Here is a 24972-nt window from a genome sequence, read left to right as displayed (position 1 = left end):
TGGGTCGTGTCAGGTAGCCTGGAAGATGATGTGATTGGGGCAAGGGAGCATGCAAACATGCTGTCAATGTACGTTGAATATTGAATATTGTTTGTTTTTCCTTTTTACATATATCTCAAGACTACTGGTAATGGAGAAGAGTGAAAAAAAACCGAGAGAAAAGTATAGTTCATCAAAAGTTCGCCGAGGCTTCCTACGTGCATCATCACTCTTCCACCGCCTCCACGGCCCGTTCGTCCGACACACGGCCCCTGACCACCGTCGCCCTGCCGTCCTTGAGCGTCATGATGGCGTCGGCCGCGCGGAGCGTCGCCGCGCGGTGCGAGATGACAATCTTGGTGCAGCCGGCAAACTCGTCGGCGAGGACCCGCCCGACGCGCGCCTCGGTGTCCTCGTCGAGGCTCGCCGTCCCCTCGTCCATGAGCAGCACGCGCGAGCCCGTCGCGCGCCGGTGGAGGATGGCGCGCGCGAGCTGGAACAGTTGCCGCTGGCCGTGCGACAACTTCATGTCCTTCATGTCCGCGCCGAGGTCGCCGCCGCCGGGGACGGCCTCCCACAGGCCGACGCGGCGCAGGGCGTCGGCCCGCGCCCCGTCGTCGTCGTCGTCGTCGTCGTCGTTGTGGCCGTCATTGTCCGCCGCGTCGCGGCTCGTTGCCGCGTCTTGTTGGTGGTGGTGACGCGCAGGCTCAAAGGGGGAGAGGTTGTACCGGACGGAGCCGCGCAGCTGGACGCCGCTCTGCGTGACGGTGGTGATGCGCGCGCGCAGCTCGTCGGGCGGCAGCGTGCGGATCTCGCGCCCGTCAATGGCGATGGTGCCGGTGTACTCGAGCAGGTTGAGGATGCTGAGAAGGACGGTGGATTTGCCACTGCCAGGACGCGACCCAGAGTTAGTCCATGATGTGTTTCAATGCAATGATGAGGGAAACACTTTACCTGCCGGTCCGGCCTACGACGCCGAGCGTCTCGCCAGGGTTGACGACGACAGTGATGTTACCGGTCGGACTAAAGGGTGCCGAGTTGCGTGGCCTGGAGCGCAGAATTAGAAGAGCTGAATGAGAAAGCGAGAAAAAAAAAAGGGGGGGGGGGGGGGGCGCAGGAACAGGGAGATGCATACTTGTACACGGCGGAAACGCTGCTCAGCTCAATCTTGCCTGAGCTCGGCCATTCCGCAGGAACCGGCGGGCCGCCGCCCTGAAATGCCTCGGCCGGCGTGGTGGCCGCGTAGGTCCGGATACGCGCCACCGCTCCCAACGCCGTCTCCATGATGACGGACGCCGAGATGAACTCGTTGATGTCGGAGCTGAAGCTGATGAGGCTCATCATGGACAGGCCCATGGAGCTGGCCGTCGCCGTGTCCGGGAACTTGACGGCCAGCGCCACGACGACGACGGCCGCGACGCCCGTCGACAGGTCCAGCACGCCCTCGAGCCACTGCTGGACGCAGGCGAGAAAGTAGAGCGGGCGCTGCGTGACGCCGAACGCGGCGGCGAAGCGGCCCGCCGCGTCGGCCTGCGAGCCGAACGCGCGGATGTGCTCCACGCCGTGCGCCGTCTCCGTGAGGTGCCGCACCATGTCGCGCGCCGTCTCCAGCTCCAGCACCCGCAGCTGCCGCGACGTGCGCAGGTAGTACTGCTGCACGGCGGCCGTGAGCACCACGAAGAAGGGGATGATGGCCGCGGCGTAGGTGGCGCCGGCGCTGATGGTGCCAATGTCGATGAGCACCGTGACGGCGCCTGCGAATGATTCGGTTTCGTTAAAATGGGTCGTTTGGGCCAAAGAGAAAACAAAACAAAAGAAAAGAAAAGAAAAGAAAAGAATAGGACAGAAAAAAAATTACGTACGGAAAGCTGCAGGAAGCAGGTAGAGTGCAACCTGCTGGGCACCAGTCGACATGTCTTGGCTGAAGCGGTTGAGGATCGAGCCGGCGTCCTCGTTCATCAGAAACTCGTAGGTGGCGCCAAACGTGCTCTTGACCAGAGTGTCGTGTAGTCCGCGCGTGGTCTTGACGTGAATTATGAAGTAGTAGAAGCTATCATGGAGTGGTTAGCATGCGTGCGGTGGACTGGCAGCCGTACATTTGTGGAACGGTAGGCACGTACATGGCACCGGCGGCAATGGCAACAGGGTAGTTCATGCAGAGAACAGCAAAGCCAATGTAGTACAGGTTGTTTGAGGGATCTCTCTCGTGCCAAATGCGAGCGTAGATGACTGATCACGTTAGCGAAGCAGCATTTCATAGGGGGCGAATGGTAGATACTCACTGGGCATCACCTCGGATAGTGCCCCAAGAGTGTTTAGAATGAAGAATGTTATGACCCGGAGAGCACCGGCCGGACGTAGATAATACGCATAGAGTGAAAAATCTCCCCGGTCAGTTCTTGCTTCTTCCGGCTCCTCTGCTTCTTCCACTTCCTTCACGGTCGGTAGCTCTTCCAAGTCGCCGTCAATGGCCTCCGCCTTGGCTTTTTGCCGTAACGGCAGCTCCCGAGTAAACTCTTCCGGGTGAGCCACCGCCTCCTCGAGCGAGACCTTGAGGACATCTCCCTGATCAGTGACATGAAGAATAGTATCAGCATCCACGAGATGCTCTCGCATGCTGGTGCTCATAATTAGTGTTCTGCCCTTCGCCGTGGCATGGCCTTCGACTAGGAGCCGGCCGCGCACCACAGCTGATGTCTCCTTGTCAAGTGCAGAAAACGGGTCATCAAGTACTGTAATGTCTGCCTCGAGGTAGAACGCACGTGCCATAGACTGTAACACCACATGTCAGTACTAAAAGCTTTCGAACGAGGGCGTTTGCCGGGATCACTTGGCTTGTCTTACAACTCGCTGCTTCTGCCCACCGCTAAGGTTGGCGCCAGCGTTGCCGGCCATTGTCTCGTCACCATCGGGAAGCTGATGGAAGTCAACATCTAAAGCACAAATGTACACCACTTTTCGGTACAACACAGCATCATAGGCCTTGTGGCCAATGATGTTGGCCCGGATGGTGGCGTTGAGGAGCCAAGGTTGCTGGCCTGCGTAGGCGGTAGAAAGCGACGCAAGAGAAATACTCCCGCTTTGGAGGACAACTTCTCCGAGAAGCGCGCGCAAAAATGTGGACTTGCCACAACCAACCGCTCCATAGAGCATGGTAGTTTCGCCTGCGTTGATATGTACAGTCGTGTCTTTGAGAATAGGGCCAGCTTTTTCGTCCATGCATACAACCACATTCTGAATCTGGACCGCCGCTGGTATATCCTTCCCATTGATTGAAAGTGGTTTTTCAGATGAACCACTAGGACTTTCCTGCAGACCGTCAAGACGGCCGCGAGGATCCTTTACTTCGGGCTTGTTGAGATACTCCTGGACGCGAGACACGCAGGCAAAGCCAGCCGCCCACGACGAGAGTGATCTGAGAAACCACGACCATTGGTTGGCAACCATGCTAGTGGCAGTGAGTATACTGAAGAATCGGGCCGTTGATATCGTGTGGTCAGCCCTCGTCCAGAATAGAGCTCCCGCAATGACAAGCATTGGCGCGCTGGTCTCAGTCAACGAAGCTTTCTGGAGTTAGCTACTAGATACATGAAGAGTAAAGTGTTAATCAATCTTCACTCACTGACGCCAAACGTGAGAGACATCATCTTTCGCTCACTGACGGCAATGTCAATTTCCTCATCATACATCTTCTGCAGATGCACGGCTGCGGACGGGGCCAAACCAAGCATCTTGATATCTCGGATCTGAGCTAGGATTGTTGAGGTCGAAGCAACACGGACCGAAATATGCTCGTTCCATCTCTTGCGTGCGTTGTTCATCTTGGAGGCGACCTGCCGCGCAATGATAGTAACAACTAGACTGCACGTTAGCGGAAGGGCATGGCGATCATATGGGCATGTGAAAGCCTACGGGTTGCGGAGATTAGTGAAAAGATACTGGATGCCCCGACGAAGAAGGAGAGAATGGTGATACCACCAATTGTTTCCACAATCAGGGCCCAACTCTCGTAGCAAACCGATACGAGACGCTCAATGCCAGCCATATCCGTAGTGATGAGCGTGACAGAGGCGAGCTCCTCAGCCTCAGAGGCGGATAGGGCCAGCGTTTTTTTGTAAATGGCAGTGGAGAGAATGCCTCGTGTCGAAACCATAATTTGGTTTCGAAGGTGGCTGAATACGTTTGCGGTAAGCTGTTACACGTGCTTAGCAATGGCCCGAACGGAAAACAGTGACTTTGGTTTACCGTTTTGCTGAAGAAGACAAGAGCAGTTGCGAATATGAGGCTAGTGCCTCTTTGGTCGCGAGGCATGCCATCGATTGGAGTGTCTCCGGAGACAAAGTTGACCACGGCTTGTAGTAAAAATGGCTGACTGAAGATAATGCCGATTTGTAGTAATCTCGGAATGATAATGTACACGAATGGCCAAGGGTCAGCAAGAAAACAACATTTCAGCAGAGCATATTTGTCGTTCTCGTCTCGTTTATCCCAGAGACGTTTAAATGCTAGGAACTTCTTCTCTGAGTTGAATTGATGCCGAATTTCGGGAAGTTGATCATTCTTTATTCTATTTCGGAAGCCAAAGAATAGAAGCGGGTTGATCCATGCAAATGTGCATCTGCTCCAGAAGCCGGCAAAGACCTCACTACTGAACTCGCGCTTCGCCTCCTCCGAAATGAGTAGCGAGCGCTTCGAAAGCTCCTCCAGGATGATCAGCGCGAGCTTGAGAACAGGCAGCGCGCATGTGAGCCATGTTAGCGCCCCAAGGCTCTCGCGGTGGTAATACGAGTAGATGGAGACGAGATCAAGTAGAAATGTGCCACTCAGGAATAGGCAGAGGAAGACGGCCGGCTGGAGGCAGTGCTTGTGCGAAGCATACGTTACAACGACGGTGCCCAGAGAAGCGAGAAAGGCCAGAACCGAGCCAGCTTGTGCGATCGATGTGTTGAGCGATGAGTTATGCCACAAGACAATACTGGTGAGCTGCACAACCGCGACAGCTGCAGCCAAGGCGAGCTTGGCCCAGAGGAGCAGGCCCGAGCGCACGAGAGCAGGGCTGTTGACGATGATGCGGATGTAGTATGGAAGAACCAGGATCATGGACGAGCAAGGAATGATTTGAAAAAACGCATGCTCGAAGCGTAGAGTGAAATCGAAATGGCCAGACAGCCGCGGCCCGAAGGAGTCGTCGTCCATCCTGGAGAGGGCTGGCCTTGGTTTACAGCGCCAGAGACGATGCGTTACCACGGACGCGGGGTTGTATTGAAGAGAATGCGAGTTATTGCAAAACCTTCTGATGACTGGAGAATTGACAAGGGATGAAGAACACAATGAACAGGCGGAAGCCCCATCCCAAGATCGATATTCCGTCCGAGGTTGGTTGGTAGATCTCCCGCGTGCGTTCCGCAAGTTACTCTGGGCGAACTGGGCACTTTTGTTTGATTACTTCCGCTAATAACCACTTACTTAGTTTATCACACTGCATCTTCTCCATGCTTTTGCGGGTACAAGCCCAAAGCAGGTCGGTCAGTAGAATGGTGGTCAGCAACCAAGTCATTCGCGCAGACTTTCCTGGTCGCTTACTCAGTCGTCCCTCAGAATTACAAGTCGTTGGAAAGACTGTCAATACCAACTTGATCGGAATCGATGTAACCAAATTTCAAGACCAAAGAGAGCGGAGCGCGCCGAGTCTAGCCTCGGCGACCCCAACGCGGGAGCAAGGCGCCGCCACAGAGCGATTCCGACACCACTCCGTTCGGCTAGCCATGATGGTGCTCAGTGCTCACAGTATTTTCGTCCTGGGATCAAGCAGAGGGATCGTGGGCGGCCGCCGGTCGCATCGCTCTGCCTATCTCGACAACCCCGGCATCGCTGATCCTGCTAGCAAAAGGTCCTGCAGCCTGAATTTTAGCGTCATGTTGGGGCGGACAAAAACAGAAAGGGGACGGTGCAGATGCTTCTCTGCCCCTCTGGCAAGACTCAAAGCAAGTCAGGCTATACTGACATTTATTAATCCCCGTCTGGGTTGAACGAATCCCATTCCTAACAACGGTGGGATGGGATAGGTGGTACACCATTGGCGCTGACGAGAGGCTAGAATCCTTTCTGCACTATCCACTTGGAACGCCAAGCGAATGAGAATCCGCGCACACTTTTCGTTCTTTCTAGGTCATCTCATAGTAGGTAGCGATCAACGGCGATGTGGCTACGGAGAACAAGCTAGGGTTAAACGAAATAAGGAGTCGCTAACGTAAGCAGCCACGACAAGATGGCAGCCGTAGATGCGCCCAGCGTTACACTAAAAAGAAGATGCTTGTATAAAGCCTTGTATGATAATGCGCCTCGTCCTGATGGGATTGGGTCCTCACATAACTCGTGCTACTAATGCTGCTTGCGGTGTCTGGGTGTTGACCATCCAGACATCCTTCACAGCCCTACCAGAAAGAGGGATTGTGGTGTTGAAACGACCCGTCAGACATATGCAGCCCACTACTTGACGTGCCAAAGCAGCGCCGTGAAAAGGCCTTTCGGTTGAATAACGCGGAATTTGCCATGAGCCCGTGCATATTGTGTGTCAACGGACAGTTGTTGCGACCATATTGGAGCTTGGCTGGAAATAGCTCTGATGTGAGCAAACTGGAGAGGTGAAAGCTGGCAACACAATGAAAAAAATTGTCAATAGAGTTGGAAATTGCACCGAATCGAGCAAAGTTGAGCGATGAAAGCTGGTAACATGATGGATCACTTGTGGAGAGTATTTATCAAGTAGCAGCCTGTCGAAACCAGAACCCGATGCAAGGTCCTTCAGTCTCTGCAATTTTCTTGTTCTGAGAGTAGAGGACACAAGGACTCCTTCAACTTGGCCAAGGTTATAAACTGCCGAGATTATTATAATTCGCGTATCAATTGTAAATTATCGCTGCGCAAGATGTCCGTGTGCGACCGGGGCTGTGGAAGATGATGGCATGCGGACCATCATCACCAAATCATGTATAGTCACTGCAGCTGAGCACATCTTTGATACGACTAGACTACTTCTATAGTTCTGATCTGCCGGGTCGTCCCGGGAGGAGGAGTATGAGGTCGGTTTTGGGCAAAGAGGCGAGCAACGGCATGCGACATTCATCAATCGTGGCTGGTCTCGCTAAGCTCGCCGAAGTCAAATCTCAGGGGCGATGTCTCTGGTACAGACATGGAAAATGCTACGAAAAACCCGAGGTAGTAGTCAGTCAGTTTCCGATTTTTTTTTAGAAAAAAAAATTAAAATTGTACCGATCAATGATAGTTGGAAACCATGCGATTTGACTATAGACATATATATTAACAACTGTGCGCTAGGCGCATTGGAGGACGGTGTAGCAACAACTTGCCGAGACGATAAATCAAGAAGGAGCGAATCGATCTGATATAGAAGACGTATTTCCGAGAGTCATCAGAATATCTTCGTAAATCTTGCACCAAAGTCAAACCTTTGTTTTCTCTTCTGTTTCGGGCACCTCTTCAGTTAGCCGGTGCCAGATCACCCTGCTTCACCCCAGACCAAAATTGGGGTGAATTGACCAATCCAGCCCACGAGAAAAAGAAAACAGACGAAAATGCTCCTGAGTGGACGCGTGCAATTACGTTTCTCTCGTCGCTAGACCTAGTGGCCCCGGAACAAAGGATGGCAACACGTGCGGCGAAGAACGGCGCGCGGTAGTCGATGCAGCTGCGCCACTCGCAGCATCTATGGAAGAGGAGAAGGATCCAAGTAGAGTACACACGGGCTGTGTAAGTAAATATAGTTCAGGTGATATAGACGCCGAGATATAAAAAAAAAAGGTAGAAACAAACTTGGACCGGGCGGTTAGCATTGTGACGTCCTGGCAGCCCGCTCACATGCTGACATGGCGACGTGATGCGTCTTTCGCCTCGTTTTCGGGGTTCCTCTTCCATTCAATTTTTGCTACTGATCAATGGAACATGATTGTTCTACATACAGTTTGATTGCGGGATAGGAGAATGACTTGTCACGTCGGGACGTTCTTAGCCTCACGAGCCGGGGGTGTTTCTGACAAAAAGGGAAACCCGCTCGAATGGGGCTGTGCAGCGAGTGCAGGTCGGGATTGCATCAAAGAGATGAGGTTGTAAGCGCCCGCATATAACATGTGCGTACAGTTTCGAGTCGCTCTATGGGCTCAAGACTGCAGCAGATCGATGACCAACCCCTCCGAATCTGCGTACAAATCCGTGATGCCGAGAATGCCGATGGTATTTCATGGTCTCCTGGGCCTTGGCGGCATGATTCCTGTGCCTGAATTCATCCCCAGCGAGATCCATTTCTGATGCTTGCTAGCTTCTCGGCGGTGAGTAAGACAGCCAGGGGGGACGGGAGCCAATGACGGCTCCCTCCTCAATTTAGATGCTACGCTTCATCGCCCACCCAAACCGGTCGCATCCGGTGGGGATGCCCGCAACGGTTCGGCTCCGTGTTGCCGAACCGGGCGTTGTGGCTGTGAGGGCCATGTCCCCATACCAAGTGTATCGGGCCAGCGACAAACTCTCTCGAAGCGCCTGCTGCAACCTCGCACTACGACGATGCACGGCGCTGAGCCTATCATCATGGGAGACGTCCAAATGAACGGTTACGCCGTCAAAAAACGACGTAGGGCAAGCCGCTGAAAGGCCGGCTCGGACGGCAAAAGGCGTCGGTGGTAGGAAGATATAATGCGCTCCAGTCCGCCCTCGACGGCTTCTGCAAGATGGCAAACAATACACTTGCATTATTTGCCCCAATTTATCTCATCTTCACCAAAGGCTCATCATATCCCCACCGCTCTCACAATGGGTCTCGTCGGCGGAGCAATCAAGCTCATCATCATCCCCATCATCTTTGTCCTCGCTGTTGCGGTTCTCGGCGGCATCTACCTCAAGCATAGAAGGAACAAGGCTGCCAATGACGTCGAGCAAGCCCCGTTTCACCCTCCCCCCGTTTCCGCGGCGCCGCCGCCGCCCGTCTACGCGCCGAGTCCTGTACAATACCAGTACACGGGACCTGCAAAGCCAGCCGCAGTGGCGACAGTGCAAGGGTACAACTATCAGTAGTGCGGAACACGCCCATGTCTTTGCTTTTGCTTTGCTTTGTTTTACTTTTTTTTTTCTTTTTTTTTCTTCTTTTCTCCGAGTCCGGGGCCGCAGGAATCTTGTGACACTGCATGGGTTGGAATGTTCTGTTGTATTCGGCTTTTCTTTTTACTTTTTTGACCCGGGTCTGGCCGCGCCGCGGCGCCCGCAAACCCGATCGAGCCGGGACCCAGTCAGCCTCGCATCGCATCGCTGCGATCGAAAAACGACCTAACCGCTATTGAAATACAATTATTTGAAACCTTTTTGCACTTCCGTTGCTTTTTTTGCCATTTACGCCCGCTTTCCCCCTTTGTCTCTGTCTTTAGCCTCTCTTCTACAAAACAACGTGTGCCCTGCGGTCAAGTGTCCCTAAATCTCCGAATGCGAGAGAACATGCCGCAACTCACGCAATCGGGAAAAAAAAAGCAAAACAGACCTGCATGCGCGTCGGATAAGGGACAGTGAGAGACAGCCTTTCTGCCACTGTATGCATTATGAGGTCGCACAAAGAAAGGGGAGGGGGGAACGAGCTGACTTGACGCATGAAGGAGGTGGGAAAAAAGTCCCCATCCCCTCACTCACCCTTTTGTCACACTCTTCTTTGTCGAAAACACTGTCGCCGCTCAACTAAATACTTACAACCGTCCGTCTCGCGTTGTTTTTCCCGCTTTTGTTCCGCTGCCGCCCGCTGCCGCTGCTGTTGTCGCTGCCGCGGACCCTTCCCCCCAACCCCAAACCTTGTCCCAATGGAACCGGAATGGGAGTTCTACTCGATGAAGGAGCGCTGGGGGGATATTGACGGGGTCCGTATGTTCCTCTACACGCACGTCATGTACCTGTACAACAAGTCGGAGTTCTGGGACGCCCGGGTCGCCGGGCGGTACCCGTCCCGGGAGGCGCTGCCGGCCATCGAGTCGTGCATCCTGCAGCAGGTCGACCGGGCCAACCTCTGGCCGCCGCTCGAGGCCGGCACGCCCGTGTGCGCGGAGCCGGAAAAGTACGGGCTGCACGTCAAGCGCGTCCGCATCGCCGAGTACGACGGCTCGCCGACCCTCGGCCAGTACGTGCAGCACGAGGCGCGCATCGGCCTGCGCCTGCGCGCGTGCCCGCACCCCAACGTCGCCCGGTTCCACGGCTGCGCCGTCGGCCGGCGCGGCGAGGTCACGGGACTCTGCTTCGACCGCTACGCCGAGACGCTGGCGGAGCGCATCCGCCGGCGGTGCCCCGTCGACACCGAGAGCGCCATGGCGCAGCTCCGCGCCGCCGTCCGCCACATTCACGGCATGCAGCTCGTCCACAACGACGTGGCCCCGGACAACATCATGTTTGTCGACTACGCCGGCCCCGCGCTGGTCCTGGTCGACTTTGACTCGTGCGCGACGCGCGGCGGCGGCCTGCCCAAGAAGCGCGGGCCCGTCGCGCCGGGGGCGGACTCGTCGGAATTCGAAAACGACTACGTCGGGCTGGAATTGGTTCACAGAACACTCTTACGACATGAGCAGGACATGAGGATTCGGCTATGAGGCGGGGGCCGCGCTTGGGACCGCTTCGATACGGATGCCTTTGAATGATTGAAATGGATGATATATGAAAACGTTTTTGCTGAACTTCCTTCTTGTACGGCTTTGATATACGAAATTTTGAATTACCGAGATGTAGTCATACTTCTCTTTCTATTTTACCACAAAGATCAAAAGACAAACGCATATGCTGTGTAATGTTGGCGTTAAAGGTTGTGGAAAAGCTGTGTACCCCGCATGCAGGTGCGCAGCAGTGTGCCATTGTCGTGGCATGGCGTCCAGTATGGAAGAGCAAACATGGGCTTGGAGTGGTGTTTTTATTACACTACTGGAAACCTATGACGTTAATGTACCATACAATGTACCTCCGTTGGGGTGGCTGCCGGGATGCGTCGACCTCTTGCGGTTCTCGACGCTCTGCCATTTTACGTAGGCCGTAAACGCTGCAGCCAAGACGGTGCCCACGATGCCCAATGCAATATTTAACAAAAGCGGATTTCCCCGCAGCTGCACGTTCAGCCAGCTCTCCAGTGCCGGCTGAACCAGGTTGAAGACACCAGACGCACAGATGACGGTGCCGTACACCCGACCGAATGTGGCAAAGCCGAAAATCTTGGAGGTGGTATACCTAACATTGATATTCATTAGCCAGGGGGGGTGGGAAGAAGAGAAGAAGAAAGAAGGAAGGAAGGAAGGAAGGAGACGGGGGAAACGCAAAGTCTTTTTTTCTCTTTGCAGGAAAATATTCGACAACCTACGAAACAGCAGAGTAGTAAAAGGGCCGAAACGTGACAAAGACGAGGACGGTGGCGATGCCCGCGGGGACGGACGGGAAGCAGTTGAGCACACCCATCAACGCCACGCCCCCGGTCATGACGCCCAGGACGGTGGCGACGCTGCAGCTGTTGAGCAGCAGGGCGATGAGGGGGGTGGCCGCCACGCCGCCGATCGGCAGCGCCGCGTTGAAGAGGCCCGCGATCAGCGCCTCGCCGTCGAGGCCGAGCATGTGCCTGTACTGCGACCCGACGGTCGCGATGAACAAGTTCATGCGCAGCATCTGGAAGGCGGTGACGCACAGCAGCAGCGCGAAAAAGGGCGTCCGCATCTGCGCCGCGACCGGCCGCCCGTGCAGCGCGCCCCAGACGCCGTCGCCGCCGCCCCCGCCGCCGTTGCAGTCCCCTTGTTGATGTGAGGGCCGCCGCCCCCGCCGCATACCCTCCTCGCGCTCGGCCGCGTCGCCCGCGAGGCTCTCGATGCGGTCCAGCTTGTCGCGGCGGTGCTCGGCGCGGCGGCTGCGCACCCGCAGCAGCGCGCGCGCGTCCGGCAGGTCGTCGTCGGAGGCGTGCACGTCGGCCGCGCCGTCCCGCGCCTTGGCAATCTTGCGCTCCAGCTCGGGCAGGGTGTGGTAGCGCTGCCGGGGCATGACGGTCCACTCGGCGACGACGATGGCGGCGGGGACGGCGAGGTAGCCCAGGAAGAACTTGCTGATGCTGATGCTGTTGCTGCTGCTGCTGCCGCCGCTGCCGCCCGCGGCGTCCCAGGCGAGCCGGTAGAGGAAAAAGACGGCAGAGGACGCGTCAAAGGCGCAGGTGACGAGGGCCACGACCAGGCCGGCGTGCTTTGGAAACGCATTGGACAGCTGGAAGCTCGGGAGGAAGAGAAAGGTGCCGCCCAGGCTGAGGAAGAAGTGGCCCAGCAGGTACCCGTCCAGCTGGTAGAGCAGCCTGCCGTGCGAGGCCATCATCAGCGCGCCGACCGCCAGGAATCCCGCCGCCACCGTCGCGCACCAGCGGCGGCCGAAGCGGTCCAGCGTATATCCCGCAAACAGGCTCGACGTGTTTGTTGTCACCGAGGCGACGATGAAGAGGAGATTTAGCCGAATTTCCTGCTCCGCGCACGGCGCCGCCCCATGACGCTCCCTTCCTCCTCCTCCTCCTCCTCCTCCTCCTCGTCGCCCTCCGCGACTTGCAGTTCCCGCGCTGTTGGTGCAGAATTCGCTGTAAACACCTTCGGACACGAGGATCGGCTTGATCGAGGCGAACCCAAACACGATTCCAGATGCGAGAAAACAAAAGATTACTGCGAGCGCAACTTGGACTGTTTGTTCCCGCCCACACCACCCGCAGCCCATTTTGTTAGCTAAAAAAAAAACCATCCCGGACCTTGCAGACAAGACAAGGTTCCCCCGGTGAGGACGGCAAGAAAAAAAACGTACCGATTCTTCGCAGCGTCGACGTCTTGTACGCGGCCTCTCGGTGGCTCTTGTCCTCGGCGAGGTCAAAGTGCGGCCGTACCGGCGCAAACGCATCGAAGCTCATGCGCCGCCACGAGCCGCGCGCATGGTTGACGACGTCACCATCGCCGTCGATGTCGTCGCCGCCGTCGTCGGGCAGGTCGCACTCGAACTCGTCCTCGACGGTCAGATGCTGCGCCAGAGACATGATTTCCCAAACGCCAGGCACGACTTGCTCATGAGAGATGATGGGAATACAGGAAAACAAAACAACTGTAGAGAAAAAAAAAATCTCGGTTTGTTCCCATAATAAACTTTGGCGCCGCTTATGGTCATCTCGGGTGGTTATGTCAGCGCTGCGTCAGTGATCTCTTTTTTATTAGCGGCGAGGAGCGCATCTTCGGGACTGTTTGGCGCGAGTTCCTAAACGGGGGCGAATATGAGCAGGCACCAAAGTATGTTCCTAATGAATGGAATATACACTTTAACATTGCTGGTAAGAAAACAGGCCCCCAGGTACGGGAGTATTTCAGACCCGACGCCAACGTTGAGCATTTACAAAATAAAATTCTACACAATTTACCTATCAAATCAAGTAGTTTCCCAGTAGAGCCGCAGGCATGCTCAACGCCAGTTTGAAACAAACAAGGCGTCTTTGAAGTCCCATCGTAGATTATTACAAGCCTAGGATCGAGACTGGCGGAAATGAACTGGATTGGAAATCGTCGTGCTGGAGCGCCGAGACGCCGCGAGCGGCACGACTCGCCGGCCCCCGCCACCAAGCCGTCCGGCGAGTTTTGCCCAACAACAAGGCCCGCGACAAAGCGGGGGACATAGGCCTCTCCGGAGCGGGCATCGGCATGACGGGCGCGCGGCTGGCGGTACCGAGCGGGCGGTCGACCCCAGCCGCGACAAAAAAAAAGGTCGAGACGACAGCCCCCCCCCCCCCCGCGGGACAAGCTCCCCGCCGGCGCCTGTGCCGGAGGCATGGGCTTCGCGCTCTGTCTAGCTGCCGACGGGGATCGTCTAGCTTCTTTGGTGGGCAGACGAGCCCAGTGTTAAGGACCAACACACAAAAGCTCGCGCTTCGGCCAACAAGAGGAAGACTGACGGCACACGACTAACAAGACTCTGCCCCTTCTCCCTCGCAGCCGAAATCTAGGTGCAATTTTTTCGACTGTCCATAATGGTAATCCGCATCCGAGTAACGCCGAAGACGGGGGAAAGCAGCAGATACTCACAACGGTCCAGAATGGCCAATAAGACTAGATTAGAGAACAGCACCCAGAATGAAAAAATGCATGGAGTTTGTTATATATTACATGTTGAAGAGTGATATGCTAATGTTTTGTATTGTACCTCGTTGAAATGGCAACCTTGTTCTCGTACCTTTGGAAAAAAACAAAAATGATGGCTTCTACAGAGAGATTCACGCCAGCTTCTTCTGCGTCAAGTCCGCCAGCTCGTCCAGCAGCTCGACCGTCTCCGAGGGGCTCGCGATCCACGCCGTCGTGCCCACGCTGCGCGCCTTGAAGTCGTTGCTGCCCGCGCTGAGGAACTGGTCGCCGACGTGCAGCGTGTTCTCGCCCTTGATGGCGGTGCTGGCGGGCGGCGCGGCGCCCGCGTCGGCGCGTCGCCCGAACCACTGCTGGCAGACGGCCACGCCCCACGACTTGTCGCCAATGTCGACGAAGACGTCGCGGCCGCCGTTGAAAGCGCAAAAGGGCACGCCCCGCTTGCTGTTGCTACCGCTGCCACCGCTGCCAGGCGCCGCGGCGGCGGCCTGCTCCCGCAGGCCCAAGCTGCCGAGCTCCAGGATGCGCTGCACGACCAGGACCGTCTCCTCGAGGCTCTCGCGCGCAATCTGGACGTGCGGCGGATCCGGGATGATGCCGACGGCGCGGTCCTTGCGGATGAGTCGCGCGGGCAGGTTCATGGAGCGGACGCAGTCGCGGAGGGCCGTCTCGGCGACGTCGAGGAGCGCGGTAATGTCCGACTCGGACCACGACGCCATCTCGGGCGTCAGCCACTGTGCGCGCGGCACGGGCGCGAGGCGGTGCGGCGACGACTGCGAGTACTCAAAGAGGTAGTTGGCCTCGCCGCCCATGATGACGAGGTTCTGCTTCTGCACGGGGTCGAGCTCCGTCGACGCGGCAACGGTCTCGAGCAGGCCGTGCAGGCGCCCGTAGTAGCCGTCGGCCGTCGTGTAGCCGGCGGCTGTGACGATGCCGATTTTGATATTGTTGCGCAGGAGGTCTGGAACAAAACTGTCAGGTTCATGTTGCCCCCACCACAGTACGGCACGATATGATGGGCCGAGTGGAAGGAAGAAAAGAAAAGACACGTACTCATTAGGCGAGACACGACGGGGCTGCTGGGCTCCAAATTTTGACCGTCCTCGTATAGCGTGACATCACCGTCAAACGTGGCAAGCTGCAGAGTGCCGTTGGTCACGGCCATGATCTGGGCCGAGTTGAGAACGAGGCGAACATCGTTAAACGACGGTGCCACGTACCGGCGGCAGGAAATGTAACGCTTGCGGTCCTGGTACTTGAAGGCCGCTTCCAGCGGTAACCTGGTGAAGAAGGGTCCGGCTGTCGGGACCAGCATACCAAGCTTGGACGGTATGGGGGAATCCTGGTTTTGTCGGGCAACTATCAAATGACAAAGACAAGGAGGAAAGGCGTCAGCATCAGGGTCTCTTTTTGGGTAGCCAGGTTGGAAAAGGGCGGCGTCTGCGCGTACTGTGGTCGTCAATCATCATTTCCACGTCGCGCATGATCTCGGCGTATCGGCGATGCGCCTCCTCGGACATCTTGGCGATGCTGGTGCCATCTCCGACGAGGCCCGTGGGCTGCGAGTAGAGGACAAAGGGCACGGCGAGGAGACCCTTGACCCATTCGATGAATTGGTCTCGTCGGTGCGTCTTGAGCGCATCTTTATAGAGGCCAGTCAGTGAGTTGTTGGAGGGGGGCACGGGTCAACCACGAAGGAAGGTGAGAATAGTACGTCATAACCACATGGCGCCACTCCAAGAAGTTACTTACATTCAACGCGGTATCGGGTCGTCATAATTCTTCTGGCTCACCGACGGTGAGGTGAAGTGAGCGGGCGCGATGAGATCGGTCTGGGCGGGGTTGAGCGTTTGCGGAGGCTGGAAGGTATGGTGCGTTTTACTGTTCAGCCCCTCGACATCGACTGGTAGGGAAGCCGTCTCTTGATGAATAGACAGAGTCGCCTGTCAGATTTTCGATTATATAAAGGAAATGAAATGCTGCATGCGTATTGTTTCTGTTGAAGGGTTTACTTACTCTATGGCCGTTCAAACGGCCCGCCCAGAGTCATCACGTGCCCCACTCGATTCGTGCAACAGGCGGAGAGTGCCGAGAGCTAAGCCTTGCTTCTGCAGATCAAAGATTAAAGAATACTGACGATCAAATAATGCATAAACAGTAAGGATAGAAAGCAGTGGTTGCTGCATTCGTTTCTTTGTGCAGTGGTCCGGAGCATCTGTACGCAAAAGTCTCGATGCGCCAATGCAGAAACGCCATGGCCGATCCTGGGGTCCCCTCTGTGTCGGGGCCGGCCAGCTCCGATGCAGTGGTAGAGTGCTGCATTATAGCCAATCAAGTGGTCGACAGATCGAAGAAAAAAAAAGAGAGGAGGAGGGGGGGGGGGGAATGACCAAACGAGTTATACAATTTAGTTTTGCCTTTATGTTCGTCGCATCTTTACAAGGCCATGCACCGTGATTTGGCGTTGCGGCGACGTGGAGCCCGTTGGAGAGCCGCATCCAACGACTCTGAGAAGGATGACGCGTGCGGTGTTTTTTTTTTTTTCATCTAGAAGAAAAACCTCTCAAGGAGTTATCTGGCTAAGTCGGATTGCGGAATGGACGTCAATTTCGGAAACTCGATTTTTTTCGCCTCTCAATCCAGCCCCCGGTGCGTTATAACTGATGATGGCGGGCGGCGGTGAGCTTTTCCCACACATAAGTACAACAACAGAGAAAAGGACAACGAGCCTACCTCAGATTCAAATCTGTTTTTCTCTCTTACAGAAGCCAGGCAAACAAAGAATGATTTGCAATGACAGAAACGTGGCGCGCGCCAAAACTCCGGCCCTCGGGGGCCCGCGCGGCTTCCTTGCTTGCAGCTACACCGACCTCGTCCTTTTTTTCCGCGCCTCTCTCATAATAAGCCCCAACCGTCTGCATCCATGAGCTCTTTCCAACTCGCTCACTCCAGCCTATATTCATCTATCCATACACAACTGCAACCTTTGAGCTTTATTTTATTGTTTTCTTTTATTTAAAACCTTTTTTTCCCCTTGGTCGCGCGCCATGGCCAAGTCCAAGTCCAAGACCAAGTCGCAGCGCCGCACATCTCCACCACCACGGCCGCCGCCGCAGCAGCCTTTGCCGTCTCTCCTCCGGCAAGCCTGCAAATTCTTCGGCACGACCGCCGGCCTAGACCTGACGCTGCGCCTCTTTCAAGGTCTCGTCATCATCTCCGCCAAGGCGGCCGATGAGGTGGTGGCGACGCGCAGCTTTATCGCATCTGCGCAGTTGGATCTCGGTACACACGCACACACACACATACACACACATACACACACACGCCGCCACCACCACCACCACCACCAAAAATTCTACCCAGTGTACATGACAAAACGATGGAGAGCTAACGTAGACAAACCATAAATTAGCAAGACGATATCTGCGATTTTTTGTGCTCCTGGACTGCATCCACAACGTCCTCGACACCATCGCCAAAGAGCATGCATCGCTGGTGTATAAAACCTTGGACCTGGTGGAATGGAGCTGCCTGCTCATGTACTTTGCCCTCGAGAACCTGACCATGGTATGGCACTCACTCCTCATGGATCCCCCTTCTCTTTTTGCTTTTTTCCTTCTGTCTTTGCTTGTCTCTTCTTCTTCTTTTCCCTCCTCTTCGTCTTCCCCTTGTGATCAATGTTGATCCTGATACTGCATCTTTGTAGCTCCACGACATGAAAATCCACGTCTTGCCCTGGTACAGACCCGTCCTCGTCGAGGCCAACAAGTTTTGGCTCTACGCCATCCTCGCCTCCATTGTCCGCACCGTCATCCGGCGCGCCGGCCTCCTCCTCTCGAGGTCCCCTGCCAGATCCTCCAAGAGGGAGCAGCAGCAGCAGCAGCAGCATCCCCCGCCCCCGCCCCCGCCGCTGAGACGCCTCGTCATTGACGCGCTGGACCTTTGCCTGCCCGCGTCCTTCATCGGTTGGGTCGCCATCGACGACGTAACCATTGGCTGCATCATGACCCTGAGCACGCTTCTCGTGTGGAGAGACGTCTGGGCGAAAGCGCAGTAACCAAGGCAAGACTTCAACCTGAAGCTCTGCTGGTATCCATCCCCCATCGATGCCATCCGACGGGTAACGAGCTACCCTTTTTTTTTTTCACGAGCACTTTAGAATGTACTGGGAATCGGTAGACGACAGAAAATGATTATGACGATAGACAAATTTGAACAAAGTAAATCATTATTCTTTTCTTGCTCACATCTGCTAGACAGGGCGCCGCCCACGCTGGCCAAAACCGCGGCTCGGACTTGGACTTTGACAAACCACTTCCGAAGCAATTGCCATCCGCCCCGTATCACTACCTACTATATATAAAAGGGTTTGTTTCCCACACGGCCCAACCGTGTGTCCCGAACACCCGTAATCATCGCCTGTCTTAGGTATCTTGATGCTATCCACCGCTTGCTCTTGTGCTCATCACCAGAGCCGCCATGCCGTGAACATACGGCACGCCGCCCCTGGCCCCCAACGTTTCCTCGCTATATTGAAAAATGCTCGCCAAGTCTAGTTGGCACCCCCATTGGGTGGTTGTTGTCCCTGTTGTGCGGCGATTGCCTCGGCCTTGGCAACAATGGTCTGAAGCACATTTTGCTCCTCTGCCGACAACTGACCAGCCAAGCTGCTGTAGAACTGGGGCTGCTCTTGTTGCATTTCTGGAATTGTTAGCACGTGCTGCAATTCAACCTTGCGGACTACTTACTTAGCAGAGTATCACGGAAGAGCTGGTACGGCTCAACCTTGTCTAGTGGTGACTCGAGCAGAACGCTGTCTTCTCGCAGCTCATCTTCTTCATCGTCGTCAATCGCCCGGCTGAACTTTTGGGCCTGAAAAAAATGTTAGCGAATTCGACTTGTTGAGCGATCCATTGGCTTCCTACCTCGCCATGCAGAAACTCGAGATAGGCGTTGCTTTCTTCCTTGGCTTCGGTTGCCTCCTCCTCGACAACGGCCTCTACCTCTTCCTCAGCTTCCCATTTGGATTCATCCTCGTCCCACTCGTCATCGTCATCATAACTGTAGTTGGTGGAGAAGTAAGGGTCGTCACGGAGAGCCTCCTCGCGGTCTGCAGTAGGTTAGTATCATGGTTGGCGATGCACTTCGAGGTGGCTTACTCTTGAGGGCGCCAGGCAGAGTACGGAAGAGCTCAGTGATTCCCTGGAGCAGGCGCGGCCACCCAACAGAGACGCTGTGAGGAACTTGCTCGTGGTTGAGGTTGAGAAGGGCAGAGATGGCGACGATACAGAGCTTCTTGTCGTGCACACGGCTGAAGGAAGACATACTTCCGAACCACAGGCTGAAGAAACGGTTCGTCCAGCCCTTGGCCTCGAGAATCTGAAGACTCAGAAGAGGATTATAATGGATGGCGTTGATCACCATTTCTACGAGGTAGATTTTGTAGCTCTTGGGCTTGACGTCCGGTTGGTCCGACAGCACAGTCATGGCCATGGAGATGAACCCCTCGATGAACTGGTCAATGCCTCCACGAAGACTAAGCATGAGGGCTTCTGCCAGCTTGCAGGCGCATATTCTCTCGACACCACCCTGGCGCGGATCAGCGAACATGTCGGAAACCATCTCGTAGAGGGCCTGGACATATTCGGGTTTCTGAACTAGCTGTGGTGCACCGTACTGGACAAAGTTGTCTAGAGCAGGCAGCATGTCTTCGAGGTAGAATTCGGCGCCGGACTTGAAGGTTGTGTGGATGAGCTCAAACGCCTGCCACATATTGGGGGAAATGGCCTTGGCGGTGAATGTGCAGCTGTCAATGATTTCGAATGCCTCGTTATACAGATCTGTGTCAAGTTTGTTAGTTTGGTCTGCGCGGACTGGGCTCGGATCAACTGACCGTAGAGCTTGTTCTCGAGAGTGACCTTGATGACAGGCATCAGGACGGCTTCAATGTGAAGGAGCACATCGGGGGTGCTCTCCAAAGTCAGAACCAGGGTTCCAATGGTCTGCAGGACACCAAGAGCGGTGATGCTCTTGTCATCGTAGGCAATGTATAGTTCATCGTCATCGCCAGCCTTGCTCTCCTTCTCAAGGAGCTCGCGAACGATGCGCAGGTATGTGTCTCTAAGCTGTTCGCACAGGGCGACGGCAAAAGGAGTGAGTTCGGTGGCAAAGACCTCGACAAAGTCCTCCATGACGTTGGCAAGTGCGTCAATATCGGCCTCGTTTGCGAGCTTCAGGAGCTGTTGCATGATTGTAGGGATGCTCTGCTTCATGTGCTGGCGAATAACGTCGTGGCGGATAAGAGGCTGCAGGGCGAGAGCAGCGGTGATACGGACGGGAAGAGCTTCATCGGCCATGCCGTCGAGAATATGGCGGTAGATGGTAAGCAGATTGTTCTGGTCCTGAAAATCGAGCTGCTCAAACTTTTCAATGGTGTCACAGGCACGTGCACGAAGGTAGCCCTGAGGGCTCTTGAAGTCGGGGAAGACGTATCGGACGAGGAAGTATTCAATCTGATCGGCGATGGGGCTCTTTTTGCCGAGAATAACGGGGGCGAGGGTACCAATCATGCGCAGAGCACCCTCCTTTGCGACGTGGTTCTTGGCTTCAGGAGCAGCTTCTTCGTACTCATTGACAACGGCGTTGACAAACTTGAGGATTTCAAACGTCTCCTTGCGTCGCTGCTTGGTGAGGTTCACGAGGAAGTTGGTAGCAGCCACGTCGGGGGCCGAAGCCTCCTCGAAATATGTGAGCTTGCGGTGAAGGTATTCTTCGGGCTCGTCTTCGAACTTTTCGAGATCGTCCTCGGTCAGGCATAGTACGGGAAAGACGAAATGGGTGACAAGATTAGTCAGGTGCGGCTTGAGGTGCGGCCACATCTCCTTGGGGCCAACGGCCTCATCGAGGAAGATGAGTGTGTAGGAGAGGCAGGGCCGGCTGAGCCAAGAGGTCTTGGCCACCCACTTTTCAATCTCGTGGAGGTAATGCTTGAGGATCTCGGGAGCAATGTTGGCGATGAAGTTCTTGGCAAAGGCGAGAGCGTCGCTCTCTTTGCCAGGAACAGTAGGGTTACCATGTCTGGGGGCCGAGGTTAGCGGAGGGTAACGAGGGAATGACCAAAAAGAAGAGAAAGGAATACCTGATGAACAGACGGTTCAGGTTGAAGTAAGCCCATTTCTTGGCCTTCCACCAGTGGTGAATCTCGCGTTCGCTTGGTTCATCCTGCATGGCACTGGCAGGGGCGGCCTTGGCAACGGTCTGGAGGAAAACGGTACACCAGGCGATGTTGGTCTCGGGAACACGCAGAGCGGGGGCGAGCTCGAGCTAGAAGAGAGTCAGAGAGAGTGTACTAGAGGCCGCCGCATTGAAAAAAAAGAAATGTGTACCCATGTAGCGTGCTTGTAAGTCTTGAGAGCCAGGTGAAGCATCTCACCAGCCTCGTCGCTCTCCTGGTTGACAAGTTCGTTGCAAATGGCCAGCAGGCGAGGGAAGCTGGCCTCGACTATGCTGTCAAAGTGCTGCCTGTCGTCACCGTTGGTGGCTTTGAAGCGGAAAGCACGGCAGATGGCGAGGAGACACTGCAGACCGGCGAGAACGGAGGAGGGGTTGTTCGTGTTGAGCAGTTCCGAGGTGAAGCCCATGAAGTTGGGCCATCGGCTGGGAAAATCGGCCTGGAGAACACGCTGGATGATGGGGATAAGCTGCTGGCGAACGAGGGGGTCGGAGTTGGCGAGCAGAGGTACAAGGCGGTCACGGATGCGATCCTTTTCCTCGTCGGGTATCAGCTTGCCAGCGGTGACGGGTTCAGTGGTGTACCATGATCGATTGACGCGGTTTTTGAGGTAGATGATTGCTAAAATGATGTGAGAAGGCGGTGCAAGAAGTGAATCGAGGGCATGGAGGACGAAACATACTAGCCAGGCGCACACTAGCATCTTGTTCCGCCTCGAGAATGTCGAGGAGGCAGACGAGGAAGCCGAGCTCTTCTTCAATCTGCAGGCAAGGGAATTAGTACGAAGATTTCTTTTTGAACCATGATGAGCAAAAAAAATGAAGACAGTGCGAATCCGGAGTATTGCGCAGGTTCGCGGTCGAGGGCATTTGCCGTGGTAGGTGGCGTACACAACGGGAGGGATGCGCATCGTCGTGGGGGGGCAAAAATGGTAGTCGAAAAAAAGATATGGAGAGAAGAAGACGGTCAAGGGTCAAAGGGGGGGAACGGGTCGGGCGCGCGGGCGACATACCTGCTTGAGTTGAAGCTCGGCACGACGTCTATTATCCGCATCGGGAAGCAGACTCGCGGCGAGCAAGCCCCTGACGGCGGCAGTGTCCATGGCGACGTATCTTGGAGCGGGTTGTGGTGGTTTGAATGTTTGGAGAAGAGGCTCGCTCTGCGTTGCGTCTTTGGGTAGAGGGGCGGCGGCGGCGGCGGGCGGCGGACGGATGGTGGGCGAACAAGTGGGCTCTCTCTGTTCTGCCAGTGTCTGTATGTATGTGGGCAAAATAGGTGGACGAGATTTTGGCGGGCAGAAAAAAAAAAAGGGTGCTGTTTATTGGTGGCGGGGCATCAAGTCAAGGCAGGCGGGCAAGAATGAAAGGGGAGAGAGGAAGAAGAAGACGAGAAAACAGTAAGGGAAGTTAGAAATATAGAAATATATTTATACTGATGAGGATCAAATGAAAATGTAGACTTGGTGATATGTTAATGTGGATGAATGGATGTTGGGTGGGTGGTATGGGCTACCGGCCACGAGGATTGAATGAGAGAAGAACGAGGAAGAAGCAAGGTGAGTGAGTGATTGTGATACTTGGGAATAGTATGAGACTGCCAGCAGATGGCCAGGTACCTGAGGTCTCGTTGTGGCTGGTGGTGGTGGCAAGCAAGTAAGGCAGTAGGCGGTACTGAGGCTGTCTGTCTGTCTGTCTGTACCTACCTATTTACCAGGATGCTTGTGCTTGTGCTTGACAAGTATCCAGGTACATCAATGGAGGGGCTGTCTTGACCAAGAAATACGAGCCAGGCGCAATATTTTCTCTTGTACCTTGAATGGCCGCTCATGTATTTTTGGCACTTGTGTACCCCGTCTGGTCCCTGGCCAAAGGCGGTGGGCAGCTCCCCCCAAAGGCCCCCTGATGAAGGCACTCACTCGCCAGCCACTCAATGACGGCGCTAAGAAGGGAGACCCCTAAAGAGGTACTTAGTCATGTCAAGCTGCTCTCGTCGAGACATGACTTGGGCATGTAGAAGACAATGCGCGATGCTTTTTTCTTGTTTTATTGTACAGATCTTTGAGAAACTATCCTGCTATCCCAACATCTTCCAGTGCGCCAAGAAAAAAAAAAATAGCCCAATCCAGTTCTGTGGTCATTCACCACTTCTACTTACTTCCCTCCCTCCCAACTGGAACAATCCCTGAAACCACCACCAGCCACACACGTCGGCCGGCTACACACGGTGCCGGATCTTTCGTTTCGTGGCAGCCGCCCAGCAAATCCTCTGTACGGCTGAACTCTGCGCTCCATGACAACTCCTCCGTACAACAGACAAGACAACTGAACACCACCCCCCGATCAAGGGTGACCTTCAACTTGCATGCAAATAATACAAGACATCCGTGTTCCCATCACTCTGCCGATATTCAAGCTTAATTTCTTCTGTCTTGGCACCAAGCCTGCTCCCACCCCGATGCGTCATCCACGCACGGCCCGGTGGCGGGCCAGTCAGTAATGAGTACTCCGTACTTACTTCCTTCCTTGCCTACTTACCAAGCGGGTACCAAAAAACATGGCCGCTTTTTAGGATCATCACCAAAAAAGACACTACTATAGTTAATTCTAGATAATTCTAGATAAATCAAGTAAGTCTTAAATTTAATATAATAGAGCTTCTATATGAGATAAGCTATAATATCAAAAATATCAGTATAAAGTAAACTATAGCCTTTAGAATATATTATTTTAATAAATATAAATTCTATTTGAATTTTTATTTAAGATTATTATCCCTCCTCTAAGCTAGAATAAAACTCTAATAAATTATTTCTTTATATAGGAGATAAGTATAAGGAGTAAATAATCTACCTATATTTTTATATATTTATTATATAACTTATTATTAGTTATATAGTAGTATTATAAAAAAAGGCTCAAAAGTGGCCATGTTTTTTGGTACCCGCTTGCTTACCTACCAATAACTGGGTTTGCCGCCACAGCTCCAAGCCACAGGTACCTCATCCACCACATCCTCACACAAAAGGTACGTGGCTGCACCCTCATGTATATCTAGGTAGGTTAGTAGGCAAGTAGGGTAGGGTTATCGCGCCGTGCACACCAAAGCGAAACTTGTTTTGTTTTTCCTTTTGTTGGCCAGCAGTTCGCAGATTTGCACAAAGACATGATCTGGTACCTTATTACTTTTGACATGAAAATCTGTAGTCGCCGGTTCAAACCCGTACGTCATTGTTCGGGTCACGACAGCTGGTGCCATGCCTCCTCCTGCGCCCAGGATATTTGTTCATCGGCGTTTCCTCATGCAACGCTGACCGAACCGTCTTTGTTATTCCAGAGTTGATTACCACCGAGCTTGTTGAACAAGAATGAAAATAGTCTGGCTATTTTTCGGTCATCTCCATTTTGCACTGTGTTCTCTTCCTCTTTTTTTTCTACCCTTTCTTTGTATTGTGCCCAGCTGCCACCATCTATCCCTGTTGTATCTCAGCCGCCCTCCAAGAGGCGCTCTGCACCACCGGGTCCACAACTACTTACATCAATCGCATCAACAAAGAAACGAAACGTTGGAGGAAAGGCAGCAACCCGCACCCACAGGCGAGAAAATGCATTT

The 24972-nt window shown here is 54.5% G+C and overlaps 7 protein-coding genes across 7 annotated transcripts; 3 read left to right on the top strand and 4 right to left on the bottom strand.

The window, feature by feature from the left end:
- Positions 1–205: 205 nt before the first annotated feature.
- V2A60_002155 (uncharacterized protein) lies at positions 206–5175 on the bottom strand (the record flags this gene model as incomplete). The annotated part of the gene is made up of 10 exons (XM_083253506.1): positions 206–866; positions 934–1026; positions 1115–1733; positions 1842–2029; positions 2100–2208; positions 2262–2751; positions 2824–3542; positions 3602–3835; positions 3892–4171; positions 4225–5175. 10 exons carry the CDS (start codon positions 5173–5175, stop codon positions 206–208), a joined length of 4344 nt encoding a protein of 1447 aa, XP_083109632.1.
- A 3627-nt stretch (positions 5176–8802) lies between these two features.
- V2A60_002154 (uncharacterized protein) lies at positions 8803–9063 on the top strand (the record flags this gene model as incomplete). Its single annotated transcript, XM_083253505.1, has 1 exon — positions 8803–9063. One exon carries the CDS (start codon positions 8803–8805, stop codon positions 9061–9063), a length of 261 nt encoding a protein of 86 aa, XP_083109631.1.
- Positions 9064–9830: 767 nt separating this feature from the next.
- V2A60_002153 (uncharacterized protein) lies at positions 9831–10607 on the top strand (the record flags this gene model as incomplete). Its single annotated transcript, XM_083253504.1, has 1 exon — positions 9831–10607. One exon carries the CDS (start codon positions 9831–9833, stop codon positions 10605–10607), a length of 777 nt encoding a protein of 258 aa, XP_083109630.1.
- A 333-nt stretch (positions 10608–10940) lies between these two features.
- Positions 10941–13045, bottom strand: V2A60_002152 (uncharacterized protein; the record flags this gene model as incomplete). The annotated part of the gene is made up of 3 exons (XM_083253503.1): positions 10941–11232; positions 11363–12701; positions 12820–13045. The coding sequence occupies 3 exons, from the start codon at positions 13043–13045 to the stop codon at positions 10941–10943; spliced, it is 1857 nt and encodes a 618-aa protein (XP_083109629.1).
- A 1221-nt stretch (positions 13046–14266) lies between these two features.
- On the bottom strand, positions 14267–15909 carry V2A60_002151 (IMP 5'-nucleotidase; the record flags this gene model as incomplete). Its single annotated transcript, XM_083253502.1, has 4 exons — positions 14267–15093; positions 15186–15491; positions 15583–15774; positions 15885–15909. The coding sequence occupies 4 exons, from the start codon at positions 15907–15909 to the stop codon at positions 14267–14269; spliced, it is 1350 nt and encodes a 449-aa protein (XP_083109628.1).
- A 1270-nt stretch (positions 15910–17179) lies between these two features.
- On the top strand, positions 17180–18189 carry V2A60_002150 (uncharacterized protein; the record flags this gene model as incomplete). The annotated part of the gene is made up of 3 exons (XM_083253501.1): positions 17180–17414; positions 17545–17699; positions 17839–18189. 3 exons carry the CDS (start codon positions 17180–17182, stop codon positions 18187–18189), a joined length of 741 nt encoding a protein of 246 aa, XP_083109627.1.
- Positions 18190–18684: 495 nt separating this feature from the next.
- Positions 18685–22465, bottom strand: V2A60_002149 (armadillo-type protein; the record flags this gene model as incomplete). The annotated part of the gene is made up of 9 exons (XM_083253500.1): positions 18685–18833; positions 18881–19004; positions 19058–19242; positions 19292–19972; positions 20026–21209; positions 21271–21455; positions 21518–21984; positions 22046–22124; positions 22376–22465. 9 exons carry the CDS (start codon positions 22463–22465, stop codon positions 18685–18687), a joined length of 3144 nt encoding a protein of 1047 aa, XP_083109626.1.
- Positions 22466–24972: the final 2507 nt, after the last annotated feature.

The sequence above is a fragment of the Cordyceps javanica genome, chromosome 1 (assembly GCF_051103115.1).
Source record: "Cordyceps javanica chromosome 1, complete sequence".
NCBI lineage: Eukaryota > Fungi > Ascomycota > Sordariomycetes > Hypocreales > Cordycipitaceae > Cordyceps > Cordyceps javanica.
This window is presented reverse-complemented; position numbering and strand designations above follow the sequence as displayed.